This window comes from Betta splendens, chromosome 21 (genome assembly GCF_900634795.4).
Source record: "Betta splendens chromosome 21, fBetSpl5.4, whole genome shotgun sequence".
NCBI classification, from domain to species: Eukaryota; Metazoa; Chordata; class Actinopteri; order Anabantiformes; family Osphronemidae; genus Betta; species Betta splendens.
In genome coordinates, this window is record NC_040899.1 from 4294521 (window position 1) to 4319506 (window position 24986).

Consider the following 24986-nt stretch of genomic DNA (forward strand, 5'->3'; position numbering starts at 1 on the left):
CGGAAGCGGCTGTGTTGTGGAAACTGCGGCCGTGTCGCCGCCATCTTGGCTCCGTTGCGGCGTTAGCTTTTTCGGTGCGGTTGCGGCTCCGTTGGAGCCGAAATGGAGCAGATTCACGTTGAAGCGTAACGTGAAACCGTTCGCGGTCATGTGAGTTTTGTTTACTTCCGTCTAAACCTCGGCTGCACGTGTAGTGGAAGGTGAGTGCCCTGTTTTTCCAACGACCCTCCTATTTCGGAGAAGTGAGGCGGCGTTGTCGTTACCAGGTGAAAGGTTAGCATCTGCACGTCTCCTAGAAAACCTATAAACAATGGCAGCAGCAGCAGCTGTGTCTGTAGGAAGCTAACACAGCGTCACTGGAGTTGTACCAGCACCAGGTTTAACATCAGTCGTAACAAAGATCCATTAAATCCACGGTGTTTTAGCCTTTTGAGCATCACTTGTTTTACTTCGAGTACATTCCAGTTGAAGTTATTAGAGAAATGTTTTGCACGAGTGATGAATTCAACACAGCAGTGAGAGGCGTACGATGCGGCTTTACTAAAAAAACACCTCAGCTAATACATAAACACGTACATAACTGGTAGGGACGTCTGATCACGTATCAGATCTACCCACTTATAATCAGTTTCCCAGTGAATCTTTATCTGCATCCTCCGCACATCCTCGTGTACCACAGACTATGACCAGCAACGCCTTCGCCCCGTCGGAGACCCGGAGGATCCTGCGCCGTCTGCGGAAGCCTGCGGTATTCACGGACATGACCTGCGACTGGCCCGTCCTCCGCTGGACCGCAGAACACCTGGCCGAGCGCTGTGGCGACAAACCCGTTCGATTCAGGCTCGGGAAGAAGGAGGGGGTGAAGGGTGAGAACGGGGGATTACGTCAGACGGATCTGGTTTAAACTGAAGCTTGTGTAATTCATCACCTCATGCACACGGAATGAATTAGTAAACTCTCAGAGAAAACTGTTATTATCAGAAGTAGTAGTAAAGATAAAATTGATATACATGTATGCATAAATATGGAACTGATTTAAAGTATATAACATGATAAGAGATTTCAGAGTGAAATTTAAGTAAGAGGAAAGATTTTGGCTTTGGTCTGGATTCATATTCCTGCATTTACCCATCTTTAAATTCTGGGTTTTAAAGGGACACATTAAGACCAAATGCTTTGGTCCTTTGCAAGAAATTTAAATTTCCATTCAGAACATCCATCTTAATCTCAACAAATTAATAGGCTGCTTCTGTTTTGTGTTTCTGGTAGTGTCGTATACAACATTTGTTCACCCATTTGATCACACAGTGTTTGCCTGCAGTCTTGTGTGGCTCACTCTCTGACGAGTGATTATTTACACATTAGGCCGTGCTTAGCAGGACTGGGAGCACGGGAGGCTGTTTAATGATCTGATTCGAAATGTCACATAAGCGGAAGAAAATAATGTTGTTTCCTTTGAGCATCTGCGGTGGTTTGCCCTGCACGTGGCTCTCACAGCCACAGTAATGACTCCTGCTGTGATGAACGACAGAGAGTGTGTCCTGTAATAAAACCCCAGCTAATTAGATTTCTGAATCAGACAACTCACAGGTGGGCATTTCTAAAGCTGGATTATAAATGTCATCACTCAGGCACAGACAGACTCTGTTTACTTCAGGAAAAGCAAAAGTAAATCACTGCAACTGTGATAATAATCAGTAAAACAACATTTGGTTTGTGGCAGTACATAGTGACACACTATTAACTGCATTTGCAAAGTAGATGCTTCATAATTGTTTAATAATTATGTGTTTATGCACTTTCTGCTGTCTTACTGTAGGTCCTCTGTTTGAAACCCAGTGTTCCTACATAGAGGCCAAGCTGACACACTTTCTCAGATGGACCCAGAACCAGTCTGGAACAGATGTAGGCCCATTCGTTGAATACCCGTACTCCGATTACTGGGCCTATGCTGACTACAAATACATCGCCAGGCTGTTTCATGATCAGCCTTTCATGTTTGAGGTAATCGCCCTCCTGCAGACGTAACCACGTGCTTCATGCTGTTCCAACAGCAGGAACTCTGGTTCACAGACTCAGTGTTGATGCTTCAGGTGTTTGACTTTACACCCAGAAATCCTCTTGGCTTTTTATTGTTAGTTTGAAGATTACAGTGTTTGTGATTATCATTTAGATTCTGTACTATCTATGTGTAGTGTATATCGCATATTATTTTGTTTTTGTTAATTATTCCACAGCGAATGAGAACATATGAGTGGATACAACTTAATAGCCATACAGGACGTTTCAATGTGGCCGTAACCTTGAAGAGGTTTAATGTTCTAAGCTTTAAATGAGATCATATCTTTCATACAGTACCATCGGCAAGCCAGGTTCAGAAACTACAAGCTGCCAAATTAAAATGAACGAACGATAACCTGGAGTCCAACACATTTGCATCCTTGTGCTAATCTAGACTCTTGGCTTATCTACAAATTAGAAATAAATAGGGAAAGAAACAGATTTAAAGAATCAAAACATTCCTTTCTAGTCTGCATTTTTATCAAACTGCTCATTTATATTCATACCCTTTTTCCTTGTTTTGACATTTTCAATTAAAATGTTAAGCTTTGCCTTAACGACCTCATACTAGCTGCTATTCTTGTCCTCTATGAGGTACAGACATAAAAGTGCCATCCATTTCTCGAGTCCCTGCCATGCGTTCATTTTATTTTTACCTCAGTGATAAACTTTTATTGGGCATCCACTTGCATTTATTACCTGCTGACATTCATGCCTTTGAGACAGGCAGACATGAGCTTTTTACAGGATAAATGCTCTGCCAGGGGCCTAGATTGACCAGTCTGTCATTCACAGCAGACTGTGTATATGGTAATGACTTTGTTATTCAGGATGCAGGTTTGATTGCTGCACCTTTGTGCTCTGATAGGACGTGATTGACAGGCTCCTTTTACTTGAAAGATGGCACATACTGTAGCTCGGCTTCGCTACATGGAGACATCAATAGGATTTCTAGAATGGGCCCTGTCAAAGTAGTTGATGAGGTGAGGTTGCATCTGTGAGGTTATACCAGTAACAATGTGAGTATTTATTGTCCCCATGTTGTGTTATTAAGGCAGACAATAGGAACGGCACATGTCATTTAAAAATCTTCTTTTTATTATTTTGGCCATTATTTGAGGATGATAATGGTCATTTAATGGTGTGTTTGTGTGCTGCAGGACGTGAAGTGGTCCGACTTTGGTTTTGAGGGGCGCGACGGGAAAGAGAGCACCCTATGGATAGGCACAGAGGGGGCCAACACGCCGTGCCACATGGACTCCTATGGATGCAACCTGGTGCTGCAGGTGCAGGGGCGGTAAGGATCATAGTCTGTGGTTGGGAGCCTGATGCTCAGAACATCCATCCCTCCAGTATCCGCACTGCTTGTCCTAATAAGAGTTGGAGGTACATCAAAAACAGAGGCTGGTTTTGTATATTTGCTCTTTTCAGGTCAAAAGATGAGTGACATCCATTTAGGTCCAGGATGGACGGATTACATAGCCGATAAATAGCCTACAGAGCTGTAACCTTTTACCATACAACATTCATCTATGTTTACATGTCAACACCTGACTCACTCATAAATGTCATCACTCAAATTTAGAAATGATTTTGTTTTCTCAACGCTTGTCATCAAGCTAATTATGGATTCATAAGGTAGGAGTGAACCACCTTGACCCTGCAGCAGACACAGAATGTGAGAGTTTAATGTGACGCGAAGCTCATGAGGGCGAGTGGGAGTGTGGAGACGCTGGGTGAAGCACTATATGAGGCACCGCGAGCCAAGAAACAAAAGGGAAAAGGCCTTTCTGTATCTTATCTCTGGCTGTTGTTCTCCCAGAGAGCAGCGGTTTTATCTCGCTGCTTGTAATTGGTTCCCTGGCTCTTTTTATTTGGTATTGATCTCAGATGGAATGAAACCGAGCCGCAGCCGCTCTGTGACGCCGCTGATCCATGAAAATACAACAGCGCTGACTGATACCACGGGGTCAGATAAACAGAAAATGACGTGAGCGCGAGTGTCTGTAACGCAGCATTCACATTATTCGTTATCTGATTTTCTAGGGTGGAAAAACCTGTTTTCTATAATTGATTTGCAATTAGCCCTGTCAGCTTTTATCATCATCCAAAATAACAAACAAAAGCAATATTCTAAATCTGGAGTGTGCGGATTTAAATTACTTGGTTTCTTCTACATTTAAACATATCGCAGCAGGTGTTCACAGTAGCAGCCAGTCAATTCTACAGTGACTCCCGTGGTTCTCTCCGTGTTCAGGAAGCGCTGGCACCTGTTTCCCCCAGAGGACACGGCAAACCTCTACCCGACCAGGATCCCCTACGAGGAGTCCAGTGTCTTCAGCCGCGTGGATGTGCTCCGCCCAGAGCTGGGGCGGTTCCCTGCCTTTCGCCGGGCCAGGCCTCACGTCGTCACCCTGCAGCCGGGACAGGTTCACACTGACAGCACACAAACACACGCCCCCCATGCTTCACAGGGTTTTTAGGACATCAACAAGAAAGATTTACTGACATTTGATATTATGCAACAGTGTAATTTCACATCTGCGTGATAAACTGCTTGTGACAGAGGCAATAACAATAAAATGCAGCTTTATTGGCCTTTAAGCACAGCACATGTAGAATTACCTTCAACGCTGGGATTTATTTGTCGCGGTGTCCTCCATAAAAGTGTGAAGCAAAGGCAAGGGTTGCGTTTCAATTAAACTCCGGCCTTCTCGGTAACACCCCATCACCTTCAGCAGGCCAGGGCTGTTATATGGAAGGGAGTGGAAGGCTAAGCTGCATTAAAGTCTGCGCCGTCATCACTCCTGATATTTAGCCAGGAGGGAAGTTACAGGGTCAAGTCGAGACCAGTAGATCAACCGAGGAATCAGTCGGGTTCTTGTCACCGGCTCTGCTTTAAAGAGTTCTGAGTCAGTTATGATTGAAGTGCTTCACAGTCAGGAGCTGACTTCTGCGGTGCCCCAGTTTACGGCTCACACCCTCTGCTCCCGCTGCAGCAGTTTCACGTTCAAAGGGAAAGTTTTCTGCATGGAGCTGCCCTACTTTGCTTTGTTTCGGATTCCGCCTGCATTGCATTGTTCTTCGAGCGTCAAAACAGCGACGATGCAATTAACCGCCTGTCTGTCTGCACCATCTGCTGGATCTCTGGTCCCGTAGTAAAGGCCTTCCATCAGTGGCACCCAGCCCCTCTTGTCAGGTTCTGCCAGCTGCTGGTTGTGGATTGATGACCTGTCTGTCAGCGCTGTAAACATTATCTGAGGTTATTTAATGAATGGTGTTGGCTCTAGTTACACAGCGACCTTGTTGCCACTGACCTGCAGTGTGTTCCTAGTGAACTATAAAACAATGTGAATAGTCACAGAAAGTTTAGTGTCTACAGAACTCTTCTGTAAATCTCCTGAGAATGAATGAAGACTGCGGTGGAGGAAGGTAACCTATAAGTTTTACCTGCCAGTCTGGTAAACCAGTCAGTCTAGGGAAAACGAGGCATATGCTGCCACCTAGTGGATGATCAGTGCATTGCCATATTCACACATTCACTACAGACACACTGTCCATGCACCTAAACCTCCTCTCCTTTTTCTACAGGTGCTCTATGTCCCCAGGCATTGGTGGCACTATGTCCAATCAGTGGATCCCATTACTGTCAGCGTCAACTCCTGGATTGAGTTGGTGAGTAACCCATTTTTTCCCCTCTCTCGTCCTGAACTATTCAGCTCAAAACTTCAGATAATCAGAAAAATGTGAGAGGCGTCGTCTCTCCCCGCCTGCGCCCTGGAGAACTCCTGCGCAGGGTTGATGTGGGTTGATTGCTCCCAGATGAAGGCTCCTCTCAGCTTTGAGTAATGAACTGGCCCGGCAGTGTAAGATTTCCTGTCATTATGATGAGTGTCTCTGCACAGCGAGGAGTGTGTGCTGCATTAAAGCAGCTCCCTCCTGTCAGACAAACGTTTATTCAAAGAGCTCCTGCTTCGCCTGCAAGGACGCAGACGTGGAGAACCAGCCTGTGTCACACGCGCGGACGGCGGCCGCATCAGGCGCGCATGTGTCTTCATATAAACTCAGTGGTGCCTTCCTGTTGGCAGGAAGACGATGACGTGGCAAGAGTTAGTGAAGCTGTGACCAAGGCCGTTGTCTGCGCCATAAAAAGTGCTCAAAGCGATGACGACACCGACGACTGGCTCAACCCGACTGAGGTAGAACCTCAAATATTCAAATGAACACAGTCACGCTGAGCTACCACAAAATATGCAAATTGGCTCATTCCATTGTTTCTATCAAGTAGCAAATGATGTCAGACTCTGAACAATTTGTTCTCCTTCTCCTCAAAACTGACTTAAAGTCCTTTATTTTCCTTGTTGTGTTTCTGCAGGAAGGAGTAACATCCCATAATGAGAACATTCAGTACCTGAACCTGGCAGTGGGGGCATGCGCCCAAAGACGCAGCAGCCTCTGCCACGTCAGGCAGCGAAAGGCTCGTCCCGTGAAGCGAGGCGCCACCGGGTCACTCCGGAACGACGGGGACCAAGTGGACCGTTCAACCTTCAGCGTTCCCTTTGGGCCAAGTCTCATCCCCGTGTGTCAGCGAGAGGATTGGCCAGAACCCGGGTCAGCGGCCGCAGAGGAGCCGGTGAAACCTCGCGGGACTGCAGAGGACCGTGTGCTCATCTCTGGTTCTGCTCCGGGAACGGACCCGCCGCCTGCTGAACGCAGCGCTGGTTCTGCTCCAGGAAGGGACCGCCGGCACGCAGTAACGACCGACGACCTTCTGGACTGCCTGCTGCATCCTGACGTCATGAGCCGCGTCACGGAGCTGTTACTGGAACGGCACGCGGGAAGTCCCAGGAGCACGTCGCCGCCGTAGCCTCCCAACGCAGCCGTGAACTCAGGTTCACGTAACGCAAAGCTTGTTGGGCCCGGTCCACCACAGGAACCAGGACGAGAGTCAAGAAGCTGAGGCAGACTGAACAATTTAATCTTTCAACAGCATAAAACATTTCAGCATCATCTATTTACAGATTTTCATACAGAACTAACATAATGTAGATTTTTCCCTGAATAAAGAGATTGGATCAGGTTATTAAACTGGACCTTTAACAGGCTTCTTTCACAGCTGATGCTCATAATGGCTCTGTTTTATTATAACAGAACAATACAAAGACTGTGCTTTTCTGATTGAAGGCATCGTGTTAATACAGTAGGATTTGAGTGTTTGTTATTAAATCACCAGCTGCAGAGACAAAGCAGTTCCTCACCGGACGTCCCCACAGAGCCGACGTCCCTAAATGTCTGCGTTAAAGGCACAAGGTCACGTTTTTGCGTTCGTTGTTGCTCCATTAAGGACGTTCTAGGTTATGATTGGTGTTCAGCATCACTGAAAATATAACGTTTGATGTCTTCATATAAAAAATTGCCCAACAATCACAGTTTTCAGTACCTTAAGACAGAAATTCAGCACATGATTCAAGGTTAGTGCTTAAACTGATCCAACGCTTCAGAGCAAATCAACAACTCTACAGCAGATGTCTGAACGTACGTAAACAGGGTGTGGCAGTTACAGGCGGGTGCTCTTCCCCTTTGGGTCCAACTGTAGGTCGCCGGTCTTCTTCTTGACGTCATCGTCGTCCTTACCTGAACCCTCCAGGTAAATCTTGTCCAGCTGATCGGGGTCAACGTAGGTGTAGAAGAGGGTCATGATGGAGAAGATGATGGAGACGCCCAACAGCAGGCCGGCGAACAGCAGGAACTCGATCCACTAGGACGACAAAGGCGTTTGGACCCCTTCGGTTTTGTAGGAACTCCTTTCAAACATGAAGAACCTCGAGTCCAGTCGTACCTGTTCCAGTCCCGCCCCCTCGGCTACAATCAGCACGATCACGTTTCCAAAGGCGACCGTGAGCAGCCAGCCGGCCTGCAGCACCGACTTCATGTTGGCCGGAGCCTGAAAGGACACGCAGGAGTATGAGTAAATGAAGCCCGTTAGCGCCGACCTCCCGTCAGCGTCCAGCGACGCACCTGCGAGTAGGAGAACTCCAGGCCGGTGATGGAGAACATGACCTCTCCAGCCGTGATGATGACGTACTGGGGGATCTGCCAGGCGATGTGCACGTTGTTGGCCTCCACGTCCTCCATCTTGTGAGGCACCACCTCACCCGACGTCTGCCAGAGGGCACAGAGATGCGGCCGTGAGCGCCGGGCGCCCTTTGAAAGTGCCCCCGTGAAATGCTGCGCGTGTGACAAGCGTCCTGACGTTGGCGAGTACGACGGTGTAGACGGCGCCGAAGTCCAGCAGGCCCAGGTCCAGGCTGGAGCACTCCTGCACCGCAGACACGCAGCCGACAGCTGGGTACCTTCAGAGGCAGGAAGCAGGAAGTCACGACTCAGCATCCGGGATGAGAGGCCAGGGCAGCGCTACTCACTCTCTGCGGGTCACGGTCCGGTTGGAGGAAACGCCGTGATCGCCGGGAACGTGGAACGTCACGTCTCCAACAGTGAGGTTCACGGCTTCCGGCTGCGTGTTGAAGAATCTGTTCAAATGAAAGGAGAAAAGCTCAGATCATGGTGAGCGGGTCCTCGGGTTGACCAACACGTTCCTACCTCAGCATGGGGTTCCCGTCCTCGTTTTTCTTTATGTAGTCTTGAGCCTGTTGGAAGAAGAAGCTGTTCAATCAAATCATTTTTGCTCACTGAACTTTTCTGGTGCTGTTCATTAAGACATGGGACTTCTCACAAGCTTGCACTGGATTCCAGCAGCTGTGGCGTAGAAGAACAGGCTGTAGGCGGTTTCCTCTTCGAACGTCTGGACGCAGTCGGACGTGCGTCCGCTGAGCGTGACCCGGATGTTCAGCTCCTTGCTGGACGCCTCCAGGTCAAGCATCTCATATTTAGGAGGGTCCTGACAAAGAGGAGGGGGTTCATCTTTAACATAGTGGGATCCAGCTGTGGGTTCCTCCGTGTGCGCTGTCTGCTCACCTGCATGTGTCCTATGGGCTCCGTAAACAGGCCACCGGGCGTCTGGACGCGGATCTCGCCCTCCGCCAGGTTGAAGACCTGCAGCAGGCACTTCCCAGCGGGTGCAGGCTCCACCACGGTTTTCTAGCAGAACAAGGACAACAAGGGTTCTGCATCGGGGAACGCCGTTCGCGCCGAGCAGGTTCACGCGTACGTACCACGACGTTCACCTCCACCAGCGTCGCTGCTCCGAAGGCCAGGGCTGCGAAAACCATGCCCGCGGCCATTTTCCTCAGCGGCCTGAAGAGGGAGAGGGCGTCGGTGAGCGACAGTGGCGACGTGTGCAAACCCGCGTCATCCCCGTCTCCTACTCACGTGATCCTGATTCTGCACAGACCCACGAGGGGATATATGAGGAGGTCAAAGATGGGCACGAAGACGAGGATCAGCAGAGCGTTCAGCATCTAGACGACAGGGAGGGACGCCGCTTTAAATCCATATAAAAGCTCCAGAACTCATAAAAGCATAAAAGATTACAGTCAAACACCAGGAAACAGATAAACGGCTGTAAATGGGTTTTTCGTGACAACAACAGCATCGCTGGCGTCATCGTCGCTGTGCTGCTCGATGCCGATAAGTCTGTTGTCCAGTTTGTCCATCGAAGCCTGTTCTCAGCTTCACAATGAACCACAGGCCAACTTCGGCTCAGTAACTGAACCGCAGTGAAGTTCGTGTGTGAGCGGGTGAAGTAGAGCAGAGCCTGCAGAGACCTCGTCCTGTGCACGTTAACGGGTCAACGTTGTTCTGCCAGACGTGTTTGTGAGTGGACCTTCCTCCAGCGCCGCTACAGAACCTACCTGCATCTGGTCGGGCTTGATAACGAAGGCATCTCCCTGCAACAGAGCGACAGGGTGAACGTTCGACTTCGATTCGGCACCCGATGCACAGGGTTTAATCGAGGCCATAAAGGCTGGAATTACCAAAATAAAAGCTCTAATTCTTAAAGGCGTAATCACATCGGATCAGAACCCACCCACTGATATCACAGTGCTATAAAACATGTTATCAGCTGTGTTGCATCCTTACAAAAGCCAGGTTCATCCTCGTGGCCTGCAGCGTCCAGCGCGAACCCTGCGGAACCAAACACGCAGTTACCACAGGTTCAAGCTCCGTTAACTCCCCCCTGACGTCACCCCTCTCCCCCCACGGGTGACATCAGTCCGGGGTTTAATCCTGTCCTTTATTTTGCGCCGGGACTCGGGAACGTTGGCACGAGCGCGGCTTCGAGCGTCTCCATAATTGCACGTTTGCGCCGAGCGTCGGCCGCGGGGCGAGATTACGGGCGGTTACGGGCTTTTACAGCGCGGCACCAGACCTTGACCTCGCGCTGCCGGAGCCGGGTCGCGCCCGTGAGTCCGGTCCCCACGTACCTGCTGGTCAAACAGGGCCCAGAACATGGGCAGGGGGATGTAGAGCAGCAGAACCCGCAGCACCATCTTAATCTCCTGGATCAGACGCTTCTGTTGACGCACACACGAGCCGCTGCTTTAGTTCCACCTGCAGCCAAACGCCCAGAAGCACCCGACAGAGGACTCTCACCGGGTACTTCTCCTCCGCCCAGTCCAACCAGTGGCTCCTCTTGCCGTCGTGCTTCGAGCTCCTCCAGCGGTTTTTGATGGCGAACTGTAAAGAGAATCAAGCAGTGAAACCCGGGGCGGCGCCGAGGAGCGAGGAGGCGGGAGGAGACTCACGCCGATGCAGTTGCAGACTTCCAGCAGGATGTTCCCCTGCGGAGGGTTCCTCTTGTACAAGCCGCTGCCGGCGATGAACACGACTGGGGGAGGAAGCGTTACACACGTTACCCCGTGAGGCCATCTGTGCCCACAGCACGTCAGCGCCGTGTCGCGGCCCGCTTTGATCTGCCGAGGCCTCTCCAACAAAAGGCCCGTTTGTTTTCACAGCGACCGTCCACCCGAGCGTGACGATCAGGGGTCAGAGGAATTCAGAGTGTCAGGATGTGGGAGAGAGGCCTCACTGGAAAAACACCACGTCGCAGCCGGAGCTACGCTTCAATTCTGGACTGTCACATCATGTGGACACTGATCAGGTCGGATAACGGGTCTGGACGGCGGCCGGACGCTCACCCAAAGCGACGACCATCAGGGCGGCGGGAACTCCGAAGGCCAGGGCGTAGCAGTCTCCACCGAAGCACTGCACGTCGCCTGTGGACGAGAAGTTGGTGTTAGCGTTGGTTTTGGTGTTAGCGTTGGCGTGGGTGTTGGCGTTAGCATTGGCCCTAGCATTGGCCCTAGCATTGGCGTTAGCGTTGGCGTTAGCGTTGGCGTTAGCGTTGGCGTTAGCGTTGGCGTTGGCGTTGGCGCTGGCGTTGGCGCTGGCGCTGGCGTTGGCGCTGGCGTTGGCGCTGGCGCTAGCGTTAGCGCTGGCGTTGGCGCTAGCTGTGAGGTGATGCTCACCTCTCAGGATGGGAGTGATCACAGTGGACAGGAGGCTCCCAGCGTTGATCGACATGTAGAAGATGGAGAAGAATTTCTGCCTCTCGCTCACCTGAATGGAGGAGATCAACAAACTCATCAGACGGGTCCGCATCTGAATTAAATGGACGCTGTGCCTCAAGCCTTACGTTCTCTTCGTCAAACTGGTCTCCTCCGAACGCGGCCACACACGGTTTGATTCCCCCGGTGCCGAAGGCGATGAGAATGAGGCCCAGCATGGACAGAGCGCTGGAAGAGGTTACACACACACACACACACACACACACACGCACACACGCACACCGTGGTTAATGGATCTGACGAGCTCCAGCCTCACAGTAACAATAGAAGCGGTTCTTACATGTGGGCTTCGCTGTTCCCCACGGTGGGAATGGCTCCGACGGACTTGACCACGTGACCGATCACGTAGACGACGGACAGGTAGATGATGGTCCTGGTGGAAGCAGACTGTGATTATGTGGATGATCTGCGCACAACGTGATTCACCTCCACAAACAAAGGCCTGAAACTCTGAACGATGCGGCGCAAACTGAAATCACGGCGGGCAAATCAAACCAGGCCAAACGAGGCCTCTGAGCTGAGGCTGGAGCAGGTTCACCATGAAGAACAACAGGACTCACCTGAACTTTCCGAGCCATGAGTCTGCGATGAGCGCCCCCAGGATGGGGGTGAAGTAGCAGAGGCCGCTGAAGGCGTGGTAGACGGCGGTGGACAGGTCCTTGTCCCAGTGCAGGTAGGAGACGAAGTAGAGGGTGAGCACGGCTGCTCACACACACACACACACACACACACACACACACACACACACGTATCAGAACACTACAGGACGCTCTACAACCACACACCGTGTTAAATTATTAGATTAACACAGTTGGGTTGGACTGATTGAAGCCATGTGACGGGTCATGTGACCAGATCGATTCTGCCCCTGAGGAGAACAGGCTCGCGTCTGTTCCCGGGCCCGGTACCGATCCAGGGCGCTCACACGGTACCTTTCATGCCATAGTAGGAGAAGCGCTCGCAGAACTCATTGACCACGATGAAGCAGATGCTCGTCGGGTAATTGGTCCCACAGAGTTTCTGGAAGAGGCAAAGTTTGATGAGTGGATGAGCTGCAGCGCTTTTAAACATTAACTCAGAACAACAGGGAAACGAATGGCACCGACAATAAAACCTCCACCAAACCGTCACCGGCCGCCTTCCATCCACTTATTGGTTTCATAAGTGAGGAATGCAGAGAACACGCACGTCCAGTTAGTCACACACTCACAAGATACTGGAGTTAATCATTGCACAGATATAGAAGTTACACAGATTTGAGGCTCATCTGATTCAACGTGCTCTGAATCAAACAGCTGTTAAGCTCCACTTGCTTTGCCTTTATATAGCACATCATGTTTGTTGGGAAAGAACACAAAGGTTGTGTTACCAACGACCATCCACGCAGACTGCGCTCTGTGGACGTGGATGGTGTCGGTACACGCTTGTAGATCCGTGCGTTTGAGAAGTGAGCGGACGCAGGCGTCGACGCGGCGCCCGGAGCGCTTCCTCCGCTCTTTTGGGGAGGATGCGCCCGTTGCGTCATGTCGCTTTGCGCGGTCTGCGATGTGGCGCAGTGTTCCGTCCTCGAACACACGGCGGCTCGCGGAGCGTGCGCGCGCCGCCGTTCGCTGCAGCCACGTTCGGCTGATTCGGCTGCTTTTTAAATAGAACAGCGCGGGTCGGGAGGTTCCGGGAACCCGGTCGTGCAAAAAAGACGCGTTCACGGCCGCTTCTCGGGCGCGTACTCACCTTTGCCATGTTGCTGTGCGCCGCTGGAGAAAGTTCTGCTGTTTACTTGTGCATCGGAAGCTGCGCTCTCTCTCTCTCTCTCTCTCTCTCTCTCTAGCTCTCTCTCTCTCTCTCTCTCTCTCTAGCTCTCTCTCTCTCAGACTGTCTGTTCAAGTCCGTCCCACTCCGCCGCGCGAGGAGACGAGCGTAAAACTTGAATCATTACGCGTGTGCGCCTTCAGGCCGAGTTAATGTACGGCACCACAAACACTCGGGACTTTAGCTCGTGCGACGTGAGCTCCGGCAGCGAACCTCCTCCTCCTCATTAGGTTTGCATGCAGCGCGTTGGACCCGTTAAACCCACTTTGTGCGAAGCGGAGCTCGTTGTCGGTAACGGACTCCAGCAGCTGCAGCCTGACTGTGGGCCGTGTCTCCGTTAGGCTGATGTAGGATCAGTTCCATGAGCCCGTTCTCCGGAGGAGACTCGGCCACCGCTCGTTCTATTGCGTCTTAGTGGGGAGTCACGCGAGTCAGCTCCCGTTAGGAACCATCACGTGGTCGCCATGCGTTTGATTTAACGCCGAAACGGCAAATTTAAACGAAGGTTTTCACTCAGAACGTGTCAAATCACAAAGAGGGCGTTGCAATGTGCAATAAAATGGACAAAAGCGAAAACAAAATATAATTTTCAAAAAACACAAGTACTTCACCGCGACTGTGACGTCATCCGTTAACGTATAAACATCGCCTTCAGAACAGCGGAGTTCAAAGTCATTCAAACTAACTAAAACCACACTGAAGGAAACATTCGTTTCTCCCAAAGAGCAGCCAGGTGAAACCAGTCAGGATAATTAGTGCAGTCACTCAGACCCAGTCTGGACTCTACGTGGTGTCGGTCTGTTCTTCCGAACCTGCTGGACGGTGCATGACGGCTGCACAGTTCCACGCTGTTAGATGCGTCCTGGGTCTGTCTTCTGTGCAGCGGTGAGTGAGTCATGACCACTAGTTATTACTCCACACTCAGGTCACGGAGGCAAACGTTATTCACTGATCAACCGAAAAGAACTTGGACATGGCGCAATTCTGATTCACAGCATCAAAAATGTACTCCCAAAGTGAGTGAATCATGGGAGAAGTATTTTTTATTGATAATAGTTTCATTGACTTGATTCTTCGTCCTCTTTCGTTCGCTCATTATGTTATCTTGAACCACCAATGACCCAAATAACAGCTGGATGAAAATAAATATGAATAATCCCACCTTTAAAACAGTCACTGATGACTATGAATGATTTTTTGTTTGAGTTTGATTGAGTTTCTTAAGTATTACGTATGTCAGTTACAGTTAAGTTGGGAAATCGTGCAGTGCTGCAACCGTCCACCAGAGGGCAGCACTGGGCTGCTGTTCAACCTGACTCGGCAGAAAATAAACCCCAACAAATGTAACGCGTTTAATAAGTTGAATGTTTTATTGATGAGGAGAAAAATTATTTAATTTACCCTGTAATTTCATTTATAATTTAAATCTAAAACTGCCTAATAATGGTTGCTTATGAAACAGATCCCATGGAATCTGAGCTTTGATACAAACAAAGTCAAACTAAAATGAACTCTTTTTATTGCTGCTCGATGTACATCACACACATGAATTGAGACACAGCTTTATATCACACTTACATACAGTGGGTGGATATGTTACATTATGAGGAAAAGGTCCACCGCTGCTTGGGAAACAGAACCTAGAAGTGTTTAGAGCCACAGTTCCAACCTGTTGCCGACTGTTTTCATTTTCAAAGTACATTAATAAACGTTTTTAATTACAAGCAAGAACAGATTCACAGGAACTAATGTTGATTGAGCTGATGGAAGGAGTCCAGCAGGTCAAACACACAGAAGACTGTCAGAAGACAAAGGCTACAAACAAAGCATCAAAAGAGCAGCGTGACAAACTGAAAGAATACAGAATCCAAATCATTTCATTTAAAACGTGTTATTAATGGTCATATTTATGATTAACAGATCTATTTACACTTTACATCATCATGTCATTGGTGAGAAACTCGTTAAAAACACTCTTGGCACAGATTCATTCGCATTCACAGGGACTTAAATGTCTAAATCCTGCGGTTCCCTCTTCACAGTCCGACCCACGGCCCGGCCTGGTTCTGCAGTTAGTGAACCGGGCCTGTGCCCCCGGTGCCGCAGGCCGGCGACGCGCGGCGCATACCGACAGGCGCTCGCATTCCTGCCGCGGCGCCCGGCGACCGCTACGCGCTCCTGTCCAGGAACTGCAGCTGCATCTGGGTCTCGGGGCAGAGCAGGGTTCTGGTGATCGGCTTCACCGGGGTTCCAGCCGGGTCCGGCCGCACCTCGTAGTGTTTTATCAGCTTGACGTTGACAGATGAGATGAGATGAGAACGATTTTATATTAATTTGAGAAACGAGCCACGTCAAGTCACATACAGTCAAAAAGTAACTTGTGAACTTTTTAATTTCTGCTCTAATTTAGCTCCAAAACAGCTGATTGAGGACGTTCAATCAGCTGACCGCTTCAAAGCCCAGATCTGAAGCACGTGAGGTGTCAGGAAGCAGATGTCCTCTTACCCTGGACAGCAGCAGATACATCTCCAGCTCAGCCACCCTTCGGCCCAGACACGCCCGGATCCCGAAGCCGAACGGCACCGACCCGAACGGGTGCTTGGACGTCTCCTCCGGGCCCCGGAGCCAGCGCTGCGGCAGGAAGGCGTGGGGGTCCGGGAAGACGTCCTCGTCGAAGGACACGGCGTAGTGGCACAGGTGGAACAGCGTCTTCTTGGGGAAGAGGTGGTTTCCCACCACGATCTCGCTGTCGACGGTGACGCGGGCGTTTCCTGGCACCACGGGGTACATGCTGGTGGGAACAGGACGCGGGCAGGAATGAAGGCTGTGCTGAGCTGCCCAGAACCCCTCACACCCGTCATGAATCATCCCGTGGGGAGGTTCTGGGCCGACCCATTCGTGACAGAACCCTGCAGAATCTTCCTACCGCAGCGTCTCTCTGATGACGGCCTTCAGATACGGCATCTGGGCCACGTCGTCGCCGCTCGGCACCCTGTCCCCGGGGCAGACCCGGGTCACCTCCCGGTGCAGCTGCTCCTGCATCGCCGGCTCCCGGGCCAGCTGGTACAGGGCCCACGAGATGGTGTTGGAGGTCTGCGGCGGATGAGCGCGTTAGAGGCGCCGCGGGCGGAGGCGGCGGCCGCCGCTCGCGCCCGCGGCGCCCACTCACCGTGTCCACTCCGGCCAGCAGCAGCTCGGTGATGCTGCCCAGGACCTCGGCGACCGTCATGCGCTCGCTGAGCAGCAGGTGCGTCAGGTACGCGCCCTCCACCTCCTGCTCCGGCTGCGCCTTGCTCTGCAGCTCCGCCATCTTCCTGTGCACCAGCGCGTCCGCTGCGAGGAGGAAACGGGCCGTGAGCGAAACGGGGGGAGGAGGGGGGGCGCCGGCCAGCAGGGGGCGACGGCGGCGCGGGCCTCGGGTGAAACCAGAGCAGCAGGAACCGTGAACTTCGCTTGTTCAGAGTCCGGTGGCCTTGAAAAACCCTGATAATGTGTCGACTGAGCTCCGGTGACCTTTTGTGGGGAGTGGCAGACTGATCCATGTCCAGCAGCTACACTGCACTACAGAGCCTTTCAAACAGGACTTACAGAAGGACCTGAATGTTGTGACACAGCTGTTCAGCCAGTTTATATGTGCTGACATTCATAACATGCTGCTGCTCACATCTTTTCATTCTAACTGTTTATCTTCACCTTCCATCTTAAAGCATTACACGCGTCATGACATCATCTCACGCCGCTCACCGACTTTGAAGAGGTGGTCCCAGGCGGCCACGAAGTGTTTCCAGAAGGGAATGTAGGGCCACACGGACCGGGGGAAGAGCACGAGGACGGGGGACAGCCGGAACATTTCCCCCACGGAGAAGATGAACTTCTGCGTCTCCTCTGGCACCTCCGCCTCCAAGCAGCCCATGCGCGCCTCAAACACCACCGAGCAGATCCCTGCGGTAGAAACACAGCGGCCTCCGTGTTCCCCATGTTTCAGTCTCACATTTGAAAAGCCAGGATTCAGCTCTAGTCAACCATTGACGGACGGCGATAAGGTCTGAGTGACAACGGGGCTGCAGGGGTCAAAGGTCAAGGTGCGGCCCAGGCTGTTCCTCCACACAGAACTACGCAAATCCATAAAAAGGACGTGGGCTTTTACCAAAATACCAACATGGTGAGAACACTAGGTTTTATTAGTGGATGTAATAAGAGATTGTGTGATGAAATAAAGCTTATCTCCCAACACACAATCAGCTGTCAAGGCCAAAAGATGCAGCCTTTATTCAAGCTCTGAGCCTGATAAATAAGAGCAAACGTAACAGTAGCGGTGGGATTAAACCCTCTGATTCAGAGAAACCTTTGACGTGGCCGCGTGCTGACCTTCAAAAGCAAACTTGTAGAGTTCTCCGGCCAGGTCGTGCACCATCACGCCCCGTCCGCCGCTCTCCTTCAGCCAGGCCACGCGCCGGATGAAGTCCGTCACCACCTCGTTGATGGCGGGCGCGTAGGAGGACACGTGTTTGGGCTTCAGCATCCGCGGGTTCAGGATGCTGCGGATGCGCTGCCACTCGGCTCCCACCCTGCAGGCACCGGATCGGAACGTCCGAGTCAGAACACCAGCGTGATGGCAAAGACCGACTCGTCAGAGTCAGAGAAAAGTGGAGTTTGACTGAGGCCTTCATTTTGTGCAGGACTGGACTGTGGCCTTGTTAGAACTAAATGCACCCAGTGTTTATTTGCTTTATGTCCAGTAGTGAAGTGAAATCTCCACGACTCACTCCGTCAGCGGCCCGTGGGCCTGGTTCCTGAGCTCCCTGTAGGTCCTCCAGTGGGTCATGTCCGACCGGACCGGGTGTCTGCCCTCCTGCCTCAGAACCTGCTCGATCATGTCAGCGCTGGCCACGTTCACCACCACCAGGGGGCCGTACTTAGACTTCCACAGAGGCCCGTAGATCTTCATGTGCTCAATCTTTATGAAAATAACACGGGTTCGTTATTCTGGGAGAGAAAACATGTCCAATGAATAAAACCAAACCCACGACCCAGTAAGATCTGAAATGATCTGAGGAATCTGTTATCAGAACAAGAATTCTTCCTGTAACAGGAAATGGGTTTAACATGGAGGGAACAATTTGGGCCACTGGTTCTTTAAAGAGACAAAAGGCTTTACATGCAGAACAAATACATTTTACATCACTTTCAACATAATAACCTAATCTACCTAAATCTACCTAAAACAAGTTGCTGTCACTAGGCTGACCTTGTTTTTTATTAGTAATTAAGGTTAATAACCTCGTTATAACGCCTCTGTTAACTGTTGGTGGAAAGTGCAAAGGTCCTGGAGTCGCTGCAGTGAATGTGGCTCAGTCAGAGCATACTCAGTCCGTAACTCGGATTTGACTCCCACTTACTTGCATCTGATGCGCCGTTTTGAAGTGTCCCTTTATGAAGAGCCAGTATAGGGTCGCCATGAAGCTGGGTCCGCCGAGGTCGTCCATGGTTTTCAGCTGGTTCTCGGCTCCCACCACGGTGGAGCTGGAGGTGGAGGTGGACGCGTCTCCACGGCTCCCCGCGAGGCCCGCCGCCAGCCCGCGGACCCCTCCGCGCAGCTGGCGGCTCGACAGGGACTTTCTCAGCATGTTTGCGGGCTCCTGCGCTCTGTGCGCCAGCTGGTCTGCGGACGAACCGGACACTGCGCGTCTCTGCGGGGCGGAGACTCGAGCGTCTGCGTGTTTGCGCCGGGCGCAGCCGACGCACCCTCTGAGCCCCGGTCGTAAACAGCGAGCAACTGGGTTTGGGAACACATTAATACTTAATTATTCTAAGTTTATTCGTGCGTCATCTCCCCTTTGTGCGTAAACGCGGCTCCCGTTGCCTCCCTCTCCGCGTGTCGCGCCGTCGAGCGCTGACCTTGATCTGAATTCCCTTTTGTCTCAGCTCCACTCTCACGATACGGGCTTTGTTGACTTTGGTGACATTTTTAGGCCATAGATGTTAAATCCCCGATATCATTACTGTAAATAACGCTAAAGGCTCAATTTATTAACTCACAATAAAGACAACTGTAAAATAAACATAGATTAGACTGAGATTACCCGAATACGAAGAACAGACAGAAGCAGCAATGAGATTCAAACAAACAATGAATCTATCTTTCGGTGGTGGGATAAAAGTACTGAGAAATATGACGTCACCTTCCTCTGAACGTCAGCGGTCCTGTTGAGTCTTTCAGACAGGTGTGAGTTGGACGTCTGGGTTTTTAGACCCTCATACTAGGTCGGCAGGATGACAGGTTCTGTGATGGTTTGGACCTGGTATCAACCCTTATTACCTGGTCACCAATAAAGTTAATTAATGAGACAAAGTGTTCCTGGAGCGCTTCCATGTCACAAACAATCTTCACAGTCACATTTGCCAGAATCAATTAGAACAGACTTGGTTTTGCCAAGAACACAAAGGTTAAGAAAAACAACAGAAAGACTGTAAACTCATGGTCTAAGTAGGACACAAAGCACAACTATACTCTCTTCCACACACAAGCCTGGTTCCCACAAACATTAACAGATTAATGAGTGTCAGTTATTAACCGTGTCCAAGTGTGTGTTTTTTCAATTAGCAGGTCAGGTCCAGCATTAAGCAGCCAACCAGCTGATTATCTTTCAGCTCATTCTTGGACGTCTTCTGAACAGACGAGGACGCTTCATTCCACCTCCACCCTGCAGGTTGGAGAGTCCATCTGAGGAACTTCACGCATTATGTTACAGATGGAGCCACTTCCATTTCTATCTCTCTTATGGCAGACACTGTCATGTAGCATCATGTAACTCAAAAACCTGGGATTCAGAAATATTTCACACTAAAGCACAAGGAACAATTAGAACTTTATTTTCTATAAAGAAATTGTTCTCAATTAGTTTACAAATGTTACTCAGAGGCCACCGTTGTGTGTAAGGCTAAACATACTGTAGCATCAACTTCTCACAGGCATGTTCAGTTGCATGTGAGCGAGGCGTCTGGGCCGTCAGGGACATGCTGCAGTGTAGGGACAGCTTCCTGTAGAGACAGCTCACTGGGCACACGGGCTCACGTTAGGCCGGGTGAGGCAGATCACAAAGGCACAGCGCTGTCTGATAAGACCAAAGCCAAAGCAGTCTTTGTTTATAGTGACGTTCACTTCCAATTACTTGGCCAATAAAATATATATAAATATCTATCAGCAATTCACTGTTGGTCGAGTATATTTTGAAATATAAATAATAAAGATTCAAGTATTGCAGGTTCAAAGCACGTCCACATCTGATTCAACTGAGCACTAAATCTGATCCACTCATCTAATGAAACATCGCAATAAACAGGGTTGAACAAACAAGCAGCTGTAACCAGATTCATTTAAACAAAAGACTAAAGGGTTCATGTGCAAAGCAAAAGGTAAAACCCCACATGATTATCACTCGCCTTCCCCATGAAGCTCCACTGAGCATTTTAGTATCTTCCAGTTCTCTGACCAGTGTCCAGTGGCTGCAGGTCGCAGCTTTTCTACTGAAAACCTTAGATAAACCTGTTGGATGCCACCTGCTCACTGTCAAACTTCAGACACAAACCTACCTAAAGCCTCTATCTGGTCAAGTGTTAAATAATGTTTACAGTAACATCAAGACCATGCTGTCTTGGATTAGCATTTTTCAGTTTGCAATGAAGAAGTGAAAGAAGCTGATCCCTGGATGTGAAGAAACAACCACAATAACACATTCCTGAGGTAGGAACATATCATCGTGTGTTGCCAGTATGTTCTACTGCAGCCAAATTAATAATTATCCTTTTGATGCAGTTTAATGAAAAATCAAAGCAAAACAGAAGACTCGTCAGTCCGGCTCAGGCCAAAAAGAATAAATAAAAATTCTGTTGACACAGATTAAGGTTTCCAAACAAAATTCAGTGTAGACGAGTCTTAAGAACTAATAAGCTATTAACTGACACACTGAAATCTGTGATATGCTCAATGCAGAACACTGAGACACCAGTAGTTAAGTCAGCTGATCGATGGACAGACATTCTGCCCGCCACAAGCTTGGTCATTCTAACCACATGTGAATCCACCATGTGCATCACAGATCATGTGTCGTACTCTACTGCTCTGGTTACACCAACCACATCACATGACTGAACTTAGGCAACTACTAAAAAAAAAAGTTGTCAGGCAATAATTGAGATATGAATTTGTCATTTGCTAGCAGATATTTGGATATGGAGAGACCAGTTTCACGCTGAAGGAGGTTGTTCATGTTCAGTCATCACTTTCACTACCGGACTCACTCAGCTGGAGGTCGTTTTCTGCAACACATCAACAAAGTGACTTTTAAGAACATGCACCCTGATAATACAATATTTTTCCCCATTTCATCAGCTAATACTATTTACATTTACGGGGTTGTGTATTATTTCATTGCTTACCCTACATTACCCCTACATCCTGCCAGTGGGTCACACATGGCTACTTACTGAGTGTGTTCATGAGTCCCCGTCCACTCTCCTGCTGGCCGCTGCTGCTGCTGCTGGTGTTGATGATGGGCATGCTGTGGTTGGCCGGGGCTGTGGACGGCACAGAGGTCTGTTCGTCCTCCGAGTCGCTGCTGCTGGAGCCGTCGTCACTGGAGGATGAGGAGCTGTTGGAGCCTGAGGAGCTGTCACTGCTGCTCAGCTGGTCCATGACCTGCGCCTCTGCCATCAACTCTGTACACAGGGACATAATCAGAGATAAAAAAATGTATGACAATTATCCAGATTTATAGTATAGATGTAGTAAACTGACTGCCTTAACAATTACATTCTGATGTGACAGACACCATCTTACCTCTTTCAATGTCATCCATGGGAGACGCTGGGGAAGTCTTCTCTTTAGGAGGAGAACTCTTGATATTGGCTGAGTTTTTGTTACTGTTGCTGCCACTGCTGTTGTTGCTACTCCTCATCTGTTGGCTCAGACGACTGGTCTGCTGCTCCATGCGAGAATGGATCTTACTGCTGCCCTCGGCCCTAGCAATGCACATGTACAGTAAAACAACTATCCAGAAGACACTTGTGGCACATTATGCTATATGTAAAATCAGTACAGTAAATTTCATGTATTGGTAATAATCAGCACGTTATATCACGGACTTTAGTAAAATGAGCAGTAGCAAACCTGGTCTTCTTTACAGCTATGTTGCTGTTTAGCTTCTCCAGTCTGTATTCTCCTGTGTCATGGTTCACAATGAGAATGCACTCCTTCATGTACGGCCTCTTGGAGCCCTTGAAGACAGTTACTGGAGCGCTTGAACCCTAAAAGAAAAAAAGTCTTACACTCACATATTTTATTCATATGTTGGCATCAATGGTAAAAAAAAATGTGTGAAAAATGATGAGAAAAATATACAAAAAAGTCACAAGCTAAGCTGTTGCAACTGCATATAAAACAGTCAGATACTGTAACTATAGACCAGTTGGTTGTGATTCAGCAATGCAGAATACTTAACAGCAGAGGTCAACAGGAGCCAACAACATATAATTACTGCTAGTGTCCCAGAGAAGAACTTTGCAGTATCACACTCACCTCCAGGTTGGGTAGAGTAATAGTAACCTGCTCTCCTTTGCCCACTTCAAGCTCCCCTTCACATGTTGTGTCGATTGAGGCTGGTTTGAAGTCATCTATGACAAAAAGAGTCCAGAAAACAAGAGTCTGTGCATATTCTACACAAACTAAATGAAGCGTAGCACTGATGACGGGTTGTTCTTGGGGCTGTAGTTGTCTACCGCTACCACCAGGTGGCGATAGTGCACGGATTGGCAAAGTGCTAGCATTAGCTAACATTTTGACAGTTGGGTATTCAATGGCGTGTAATAGTTCATACTTAACTAACTTATTAAACCGACAAAGAACATGAAGCTCAGTCAGTCGTCCAAAACCTATTATTTGCGTGAATTGACAAGTCGGACAAAGTTGACTACTTGTAATTATCTGTATACATCTGCTTTCCATTTAGCTAATGAGCTAACTAGCATGCTACTGTTAGCTACGGGAAAAGCCGGATATAACCAACTGAGTCACTTACATCGCACTGTATGATAAGCGCCTTTGGGGTGTTTCTCAAACGTCTCTCCCAATTTCAAGACATGTTCTTGGTTGTCAAAGTTGGAGTACGCTGTTCCATTCATCCTGAGAGTTTCATGAGCTTTAAACTTTCCTCTGTTCTTTTTTACCCGTTAACCATGTACGGTAGAGCCCAGACCGCCTCATTGATACCGTTAGCACCGCCTCCCCTTTGCTGTGATTAGTTAGTACAGTGATGCACCTCCGTGATTGGTTCAGCGTATGCCAATCAAAGTGACGTTCGAGTGAGCAGTTTCAGTTCGGAAAAATGGCACATGGTCTAATATCTTTATTTAAACAGTAACAGTAATTTTATCTTGTTTCTAGTTCTAGTTTATTTATGCAGAATTCAAACATCCTTTCTGTTATGTTCTTTATATAGACACGTTTCTTATATTAATTGTGAAGACTTGACAAAATTCGTAAGCATTAAATCAGAATAATTATTTTGCAAGCTAAATTGCTAAATTGAAACCATTCTCTGAAGCAGTTATTAGAATTCCAGTTTCCAACAAGGAAGACCATTAGCACGACCACTAGCATCATTTGCCTGAGCTGTAAGCCTAATTACAGAATTAGCCAAAACACTCTGGATGTCCTAAAGGTCTGGTAATCAGACACTAATGAACTGAGGCAGTGACAGTTAATGACTGTGTTTTCATGGTCCACAGGCTGCAGGCGCTCGGAGCTTCATCAGCTCCCGTGGCAGTGAAAATAATCTCTTCTTCTTCCTTCATACTGTTAATGATTCCTAAGCCTTAAATTCCTGCTTGGTCTGCACTTCACTGACGCCATATGTTCTGCTGCTCAAACATTACAGGATCAACATCTACGACAAGATTACACAAGCACGGTTCGGCCAGTTTGTGGTAACGCACCCACCTGTCCAGTTACATGGCATGTTTGGACAGACAGGTGTGAGGTTTGATGATTTAGAACAGGAGGAGCCAGATTAAGGAGTCGGGGAGGGTGTGATTCTGATCAAAGTTCATCAGCTGCAAGAAAACTGAGAGCTCAGGGGTTGAGCTGAGGCAGAGGCAGCGAACGTCTAAACCCTCTTTTTTTAATCAGTAGAATCCAATTTCAAAGGTGCCACTTTTAAGAAATGGCTGAGGTGGATTTCAAAGGAACAGGAATCCTGTTTCACTGTGCTCACATCCCACGTGAAAAGGAGCCATGCAGCGGGGGTCTGTTTCCATGGATGGAGGTAAACAGTGGCCGTCCTCCGGTGATATCGCTTTCTGTGGGGGGTTGGCCTTGGACTGCGGGAGGTGAGGGTTATTGTTTCCCAGCAACTGTCCACACATTCACAATGGATCACAAAAGAGAGCTCCCAGGTCATTAGTTGCCAGGAGAGGTGGTGAGATGTTAAAGACGGCGCTCACCAGACTGTGCATGTGACAGTTTCACCTGTTTAGTGAGCAAATATAGACGCAGTACAAAAAAATTAAATGGAACATCATAATGTAGGATAT

General features: G+C 49.2%; 4 protein-coding genes across 8 annotated transcripts; 1 reads left to right on the plus strand and 3 right to left on the minus strand.

Annotated features, from left to right (window-relative positions):
* The first annotated feature begins 61 nt into the window (after positions 1 to 61).
* hspbap1 (hspb associated protein 1) lies at positions 62 to 7149 on the plus strand. Of its 4 annotated transcripts, none has more exons than XM_029135759.3 (8): positions 62 to 200; positions 680 to 866; positions 1820 to 2004; positions 3222 to 3358; positions 4319 to 4490; positions 5653 to 5736; positions 6150 to 6260; positions 6437 to 7149. In XM_029135759.3, the coding sequence occupies exons 2-8, from the start codon at positions 683 to 685 to the stop codon at positions 6926 to 6928; spliced, it is 1365 nt and encodes a 454-aa protein (XP_028991592.1). In that variant the 5' UTR covers positions 62 to 200; positions 680 to 682; the 3' UTR covers positions 6929 to 7149. The 4 variants fall into 4 exon arrangements, with proteins under 4 accessions (XP_028991592.1, XP_028991594.1, XP_028991593.1 ...); XM_029135761.3 differs by having other exon boundaries at positions 126 to 150; XM_029135760.3 differs by having other exon boundaries at positions 133 to 273.
* On the minus strand, positions 7019 to 13963 carry slc15a2 (solute carrier family 15 member 2). 2 transcript variants are annotated; one of them, XM_055504835.1, is made up of 22 exons: positions 13320 to 13963; positions 12521 to 12608; positions 12149 to 12290; positions 11869 to 11961; positions 11657 to 11756; positions 11490 to 11580; positions 11160 to 11237; positions 10767 to 10849; positions 10615 to 10698; positions 10446 to 10535; positions 10102 to 10146; positions 9873 to 9908; positions 9391 to 9479; positions 9234 to 9315; positions 9037 to 9159; positions 8795 to 8959; positions 8662 to 8708; positions 8484 to 8591; positions 8315 to 8414; positions 8080 to 8223; positions 7901 to 8005; positions 7019 to 7819 (listed from the first exon to the last, which is right to left on the minus strand). In XM_055504835.1, exons 1-22 carry the CDS (start codon positions 13326 to 13328, stop codon positions 7619 to 7621), a joined length of 2103 nt encoding a protein of 700 aa, XP_055360810.1. In that variant the 5' UTR covers positions 13329 to 13963; the 3' UTR covers positions 7019 to 7618. The 2 variants fall into 2 exon arrangements, with proteins under 2 accessions (XP_055360810.1, XP_040924679.1); XM_041068745.2 differs by lacking the exon at positions 13320 to 13963 and adding an exon at positions 12958 to 13175.
* Positions 13964 to 14899: 936 nt separating this feature from the next.
* On the minus strand, positions 14900 to 19249 carry si:dkey-91i10.3 (cytochrome P450). The gene is made up of 8 exons (XM_029135756.3): positions 18797 to 19249; positions 18164 to 18354; positions 17766 to 17965; positions 17142 to 17339; positions 16567 to 16730; positions 16324 to 16490; positions 15903 to 16188; positions 14900 to 15685 (listed from the first exon to the last, which is right to left on the minus strand). Exons 1-8 carry the CDS (start codon positions 19022 to 19024, stop codon positions 15566 to 15568), a joined length of 1554 nt encoding a protein of 517 aa, XP_028991589.1. The 5' UTR covers positions 19025 to 19249; the 3' UTR covers positions 14900 to 15565.
* A 998-nt stretch (positions 19250 to 20247) lies between these two features.
* eaf2 (ELL associated factor 2) lies at positions 20248 to 23686 on the minus strand. Its single transcript, XM_029135764.3, has 6 exons — positions 23474 to 23686; positions 22975 to 23069; positions 22567 to 22703; positions 22237 to 22418; positions 21885 to 22115; positions 20248 to 21716 (listed from the first exon to the last, which is right to left on the minus strand). Exons 1-6 carry the CDS (start codon positions 23574 to 23576, stop codon positions 21670 to 21672), a joined length of 795 nt encoding a protein of 264 aa, XP_028991597.1. The 5' UTR covers positions 23577 to 23686; the 3' UTR covers positions 20248 to 21669.
* Positions 23687 to 24986: the final 1300 nt, after the last annotated feature.

Excerpts from the sequence above, each read along its gene's own strand:
- si:dkey-91i10.3 (XM_029135756.3), bottom strand. The coding sequence starts at position 19,024 with ATGCTGAGAAAGTCCCTGTCGAGCCGCCAGCTGCGCGGAGGGGTCCGC. Across the intron at positions 18,355-18,796 it reads AAACGGCGCATCAGATGCAA|ATTGAGCACATGAAGATCTA; the intron begins GTAAGTGGGAGT and ends ATTTTCATAAAG. Across the intron at positions 17,966-18,163 it reads GCCCACGGGCCGCTGACGGA|GGTGGGAGCCGAGTGGCAGC; the intron begins GTGAGTCGTGGA and ends CGGTGCCTGCAG.
- hspbap1 (XM_029135759.3), top strand. The coding sequence starts at position 683 with ATGACCAGCAACGCCTTCGCCCCGTCGGAGACCCGGAGGATCCTGCGC. Across the intron at positions 867-1,819 it reads GAAGAAGGAGGGGGTGAAGG|GTCCTCTGTTTGAAACCCAG; the intron begins GTGAGAACGGGG and ends GTCTTACTGTAG. Across the intron at positions 4,491-5,652 it reads TCACCCTGCAGCCGGGACAG|GTGCTCTATGTCCCCAGGCA; the intron begins GTTCACACTGAC and ends CTTTTTCTACAG.
- slc15a2 (XM_041068745.2), bottom strand. The coding sequence starts at position 13,113 with ATGACGCAACGGGCGCATCCTCCCCAAAAGAGCGGAGGAAGCGCTCCG. Across the intron at positions 8,960-9,036 it reads AGCCCATAGGACACATGCAG|GACCCTCCTAAATATGAGAT; the intron begins GTGAGCAGACAG and ends CCTCTTTGTCAG. Across the intron at positions 8,592-8,661 it reads GACGGGAACCCCATGCTGAG|ATTCTTCAACACGCAGCCGG; the intron begins GTAGGAACGTGT and ends TCATTTGAACAG.
- eaf2 (XM_029135764.3), bottom strand. The coding sequence starts at position 23,576 with ATGAATGGAACAGCGTACTCCAACTTTGACAACCAAGAACATGTCTTG. Across the intron at positions 23,070-23,473 it reads CGCTTATCATACAGTGCGAT|ATGACTTCAAACCAGCCTCA; the intron begins GTAAGTGACTCA and ends TTTTTGTCATAG. Across the intron at positions 21,717-21,884 it reads GGGACTCATGAACACACTCA|AAAACGACCTCCAGCTGAGT; the intron begins GTAAGTAGCCAT and ends GATGTGTTGCAG.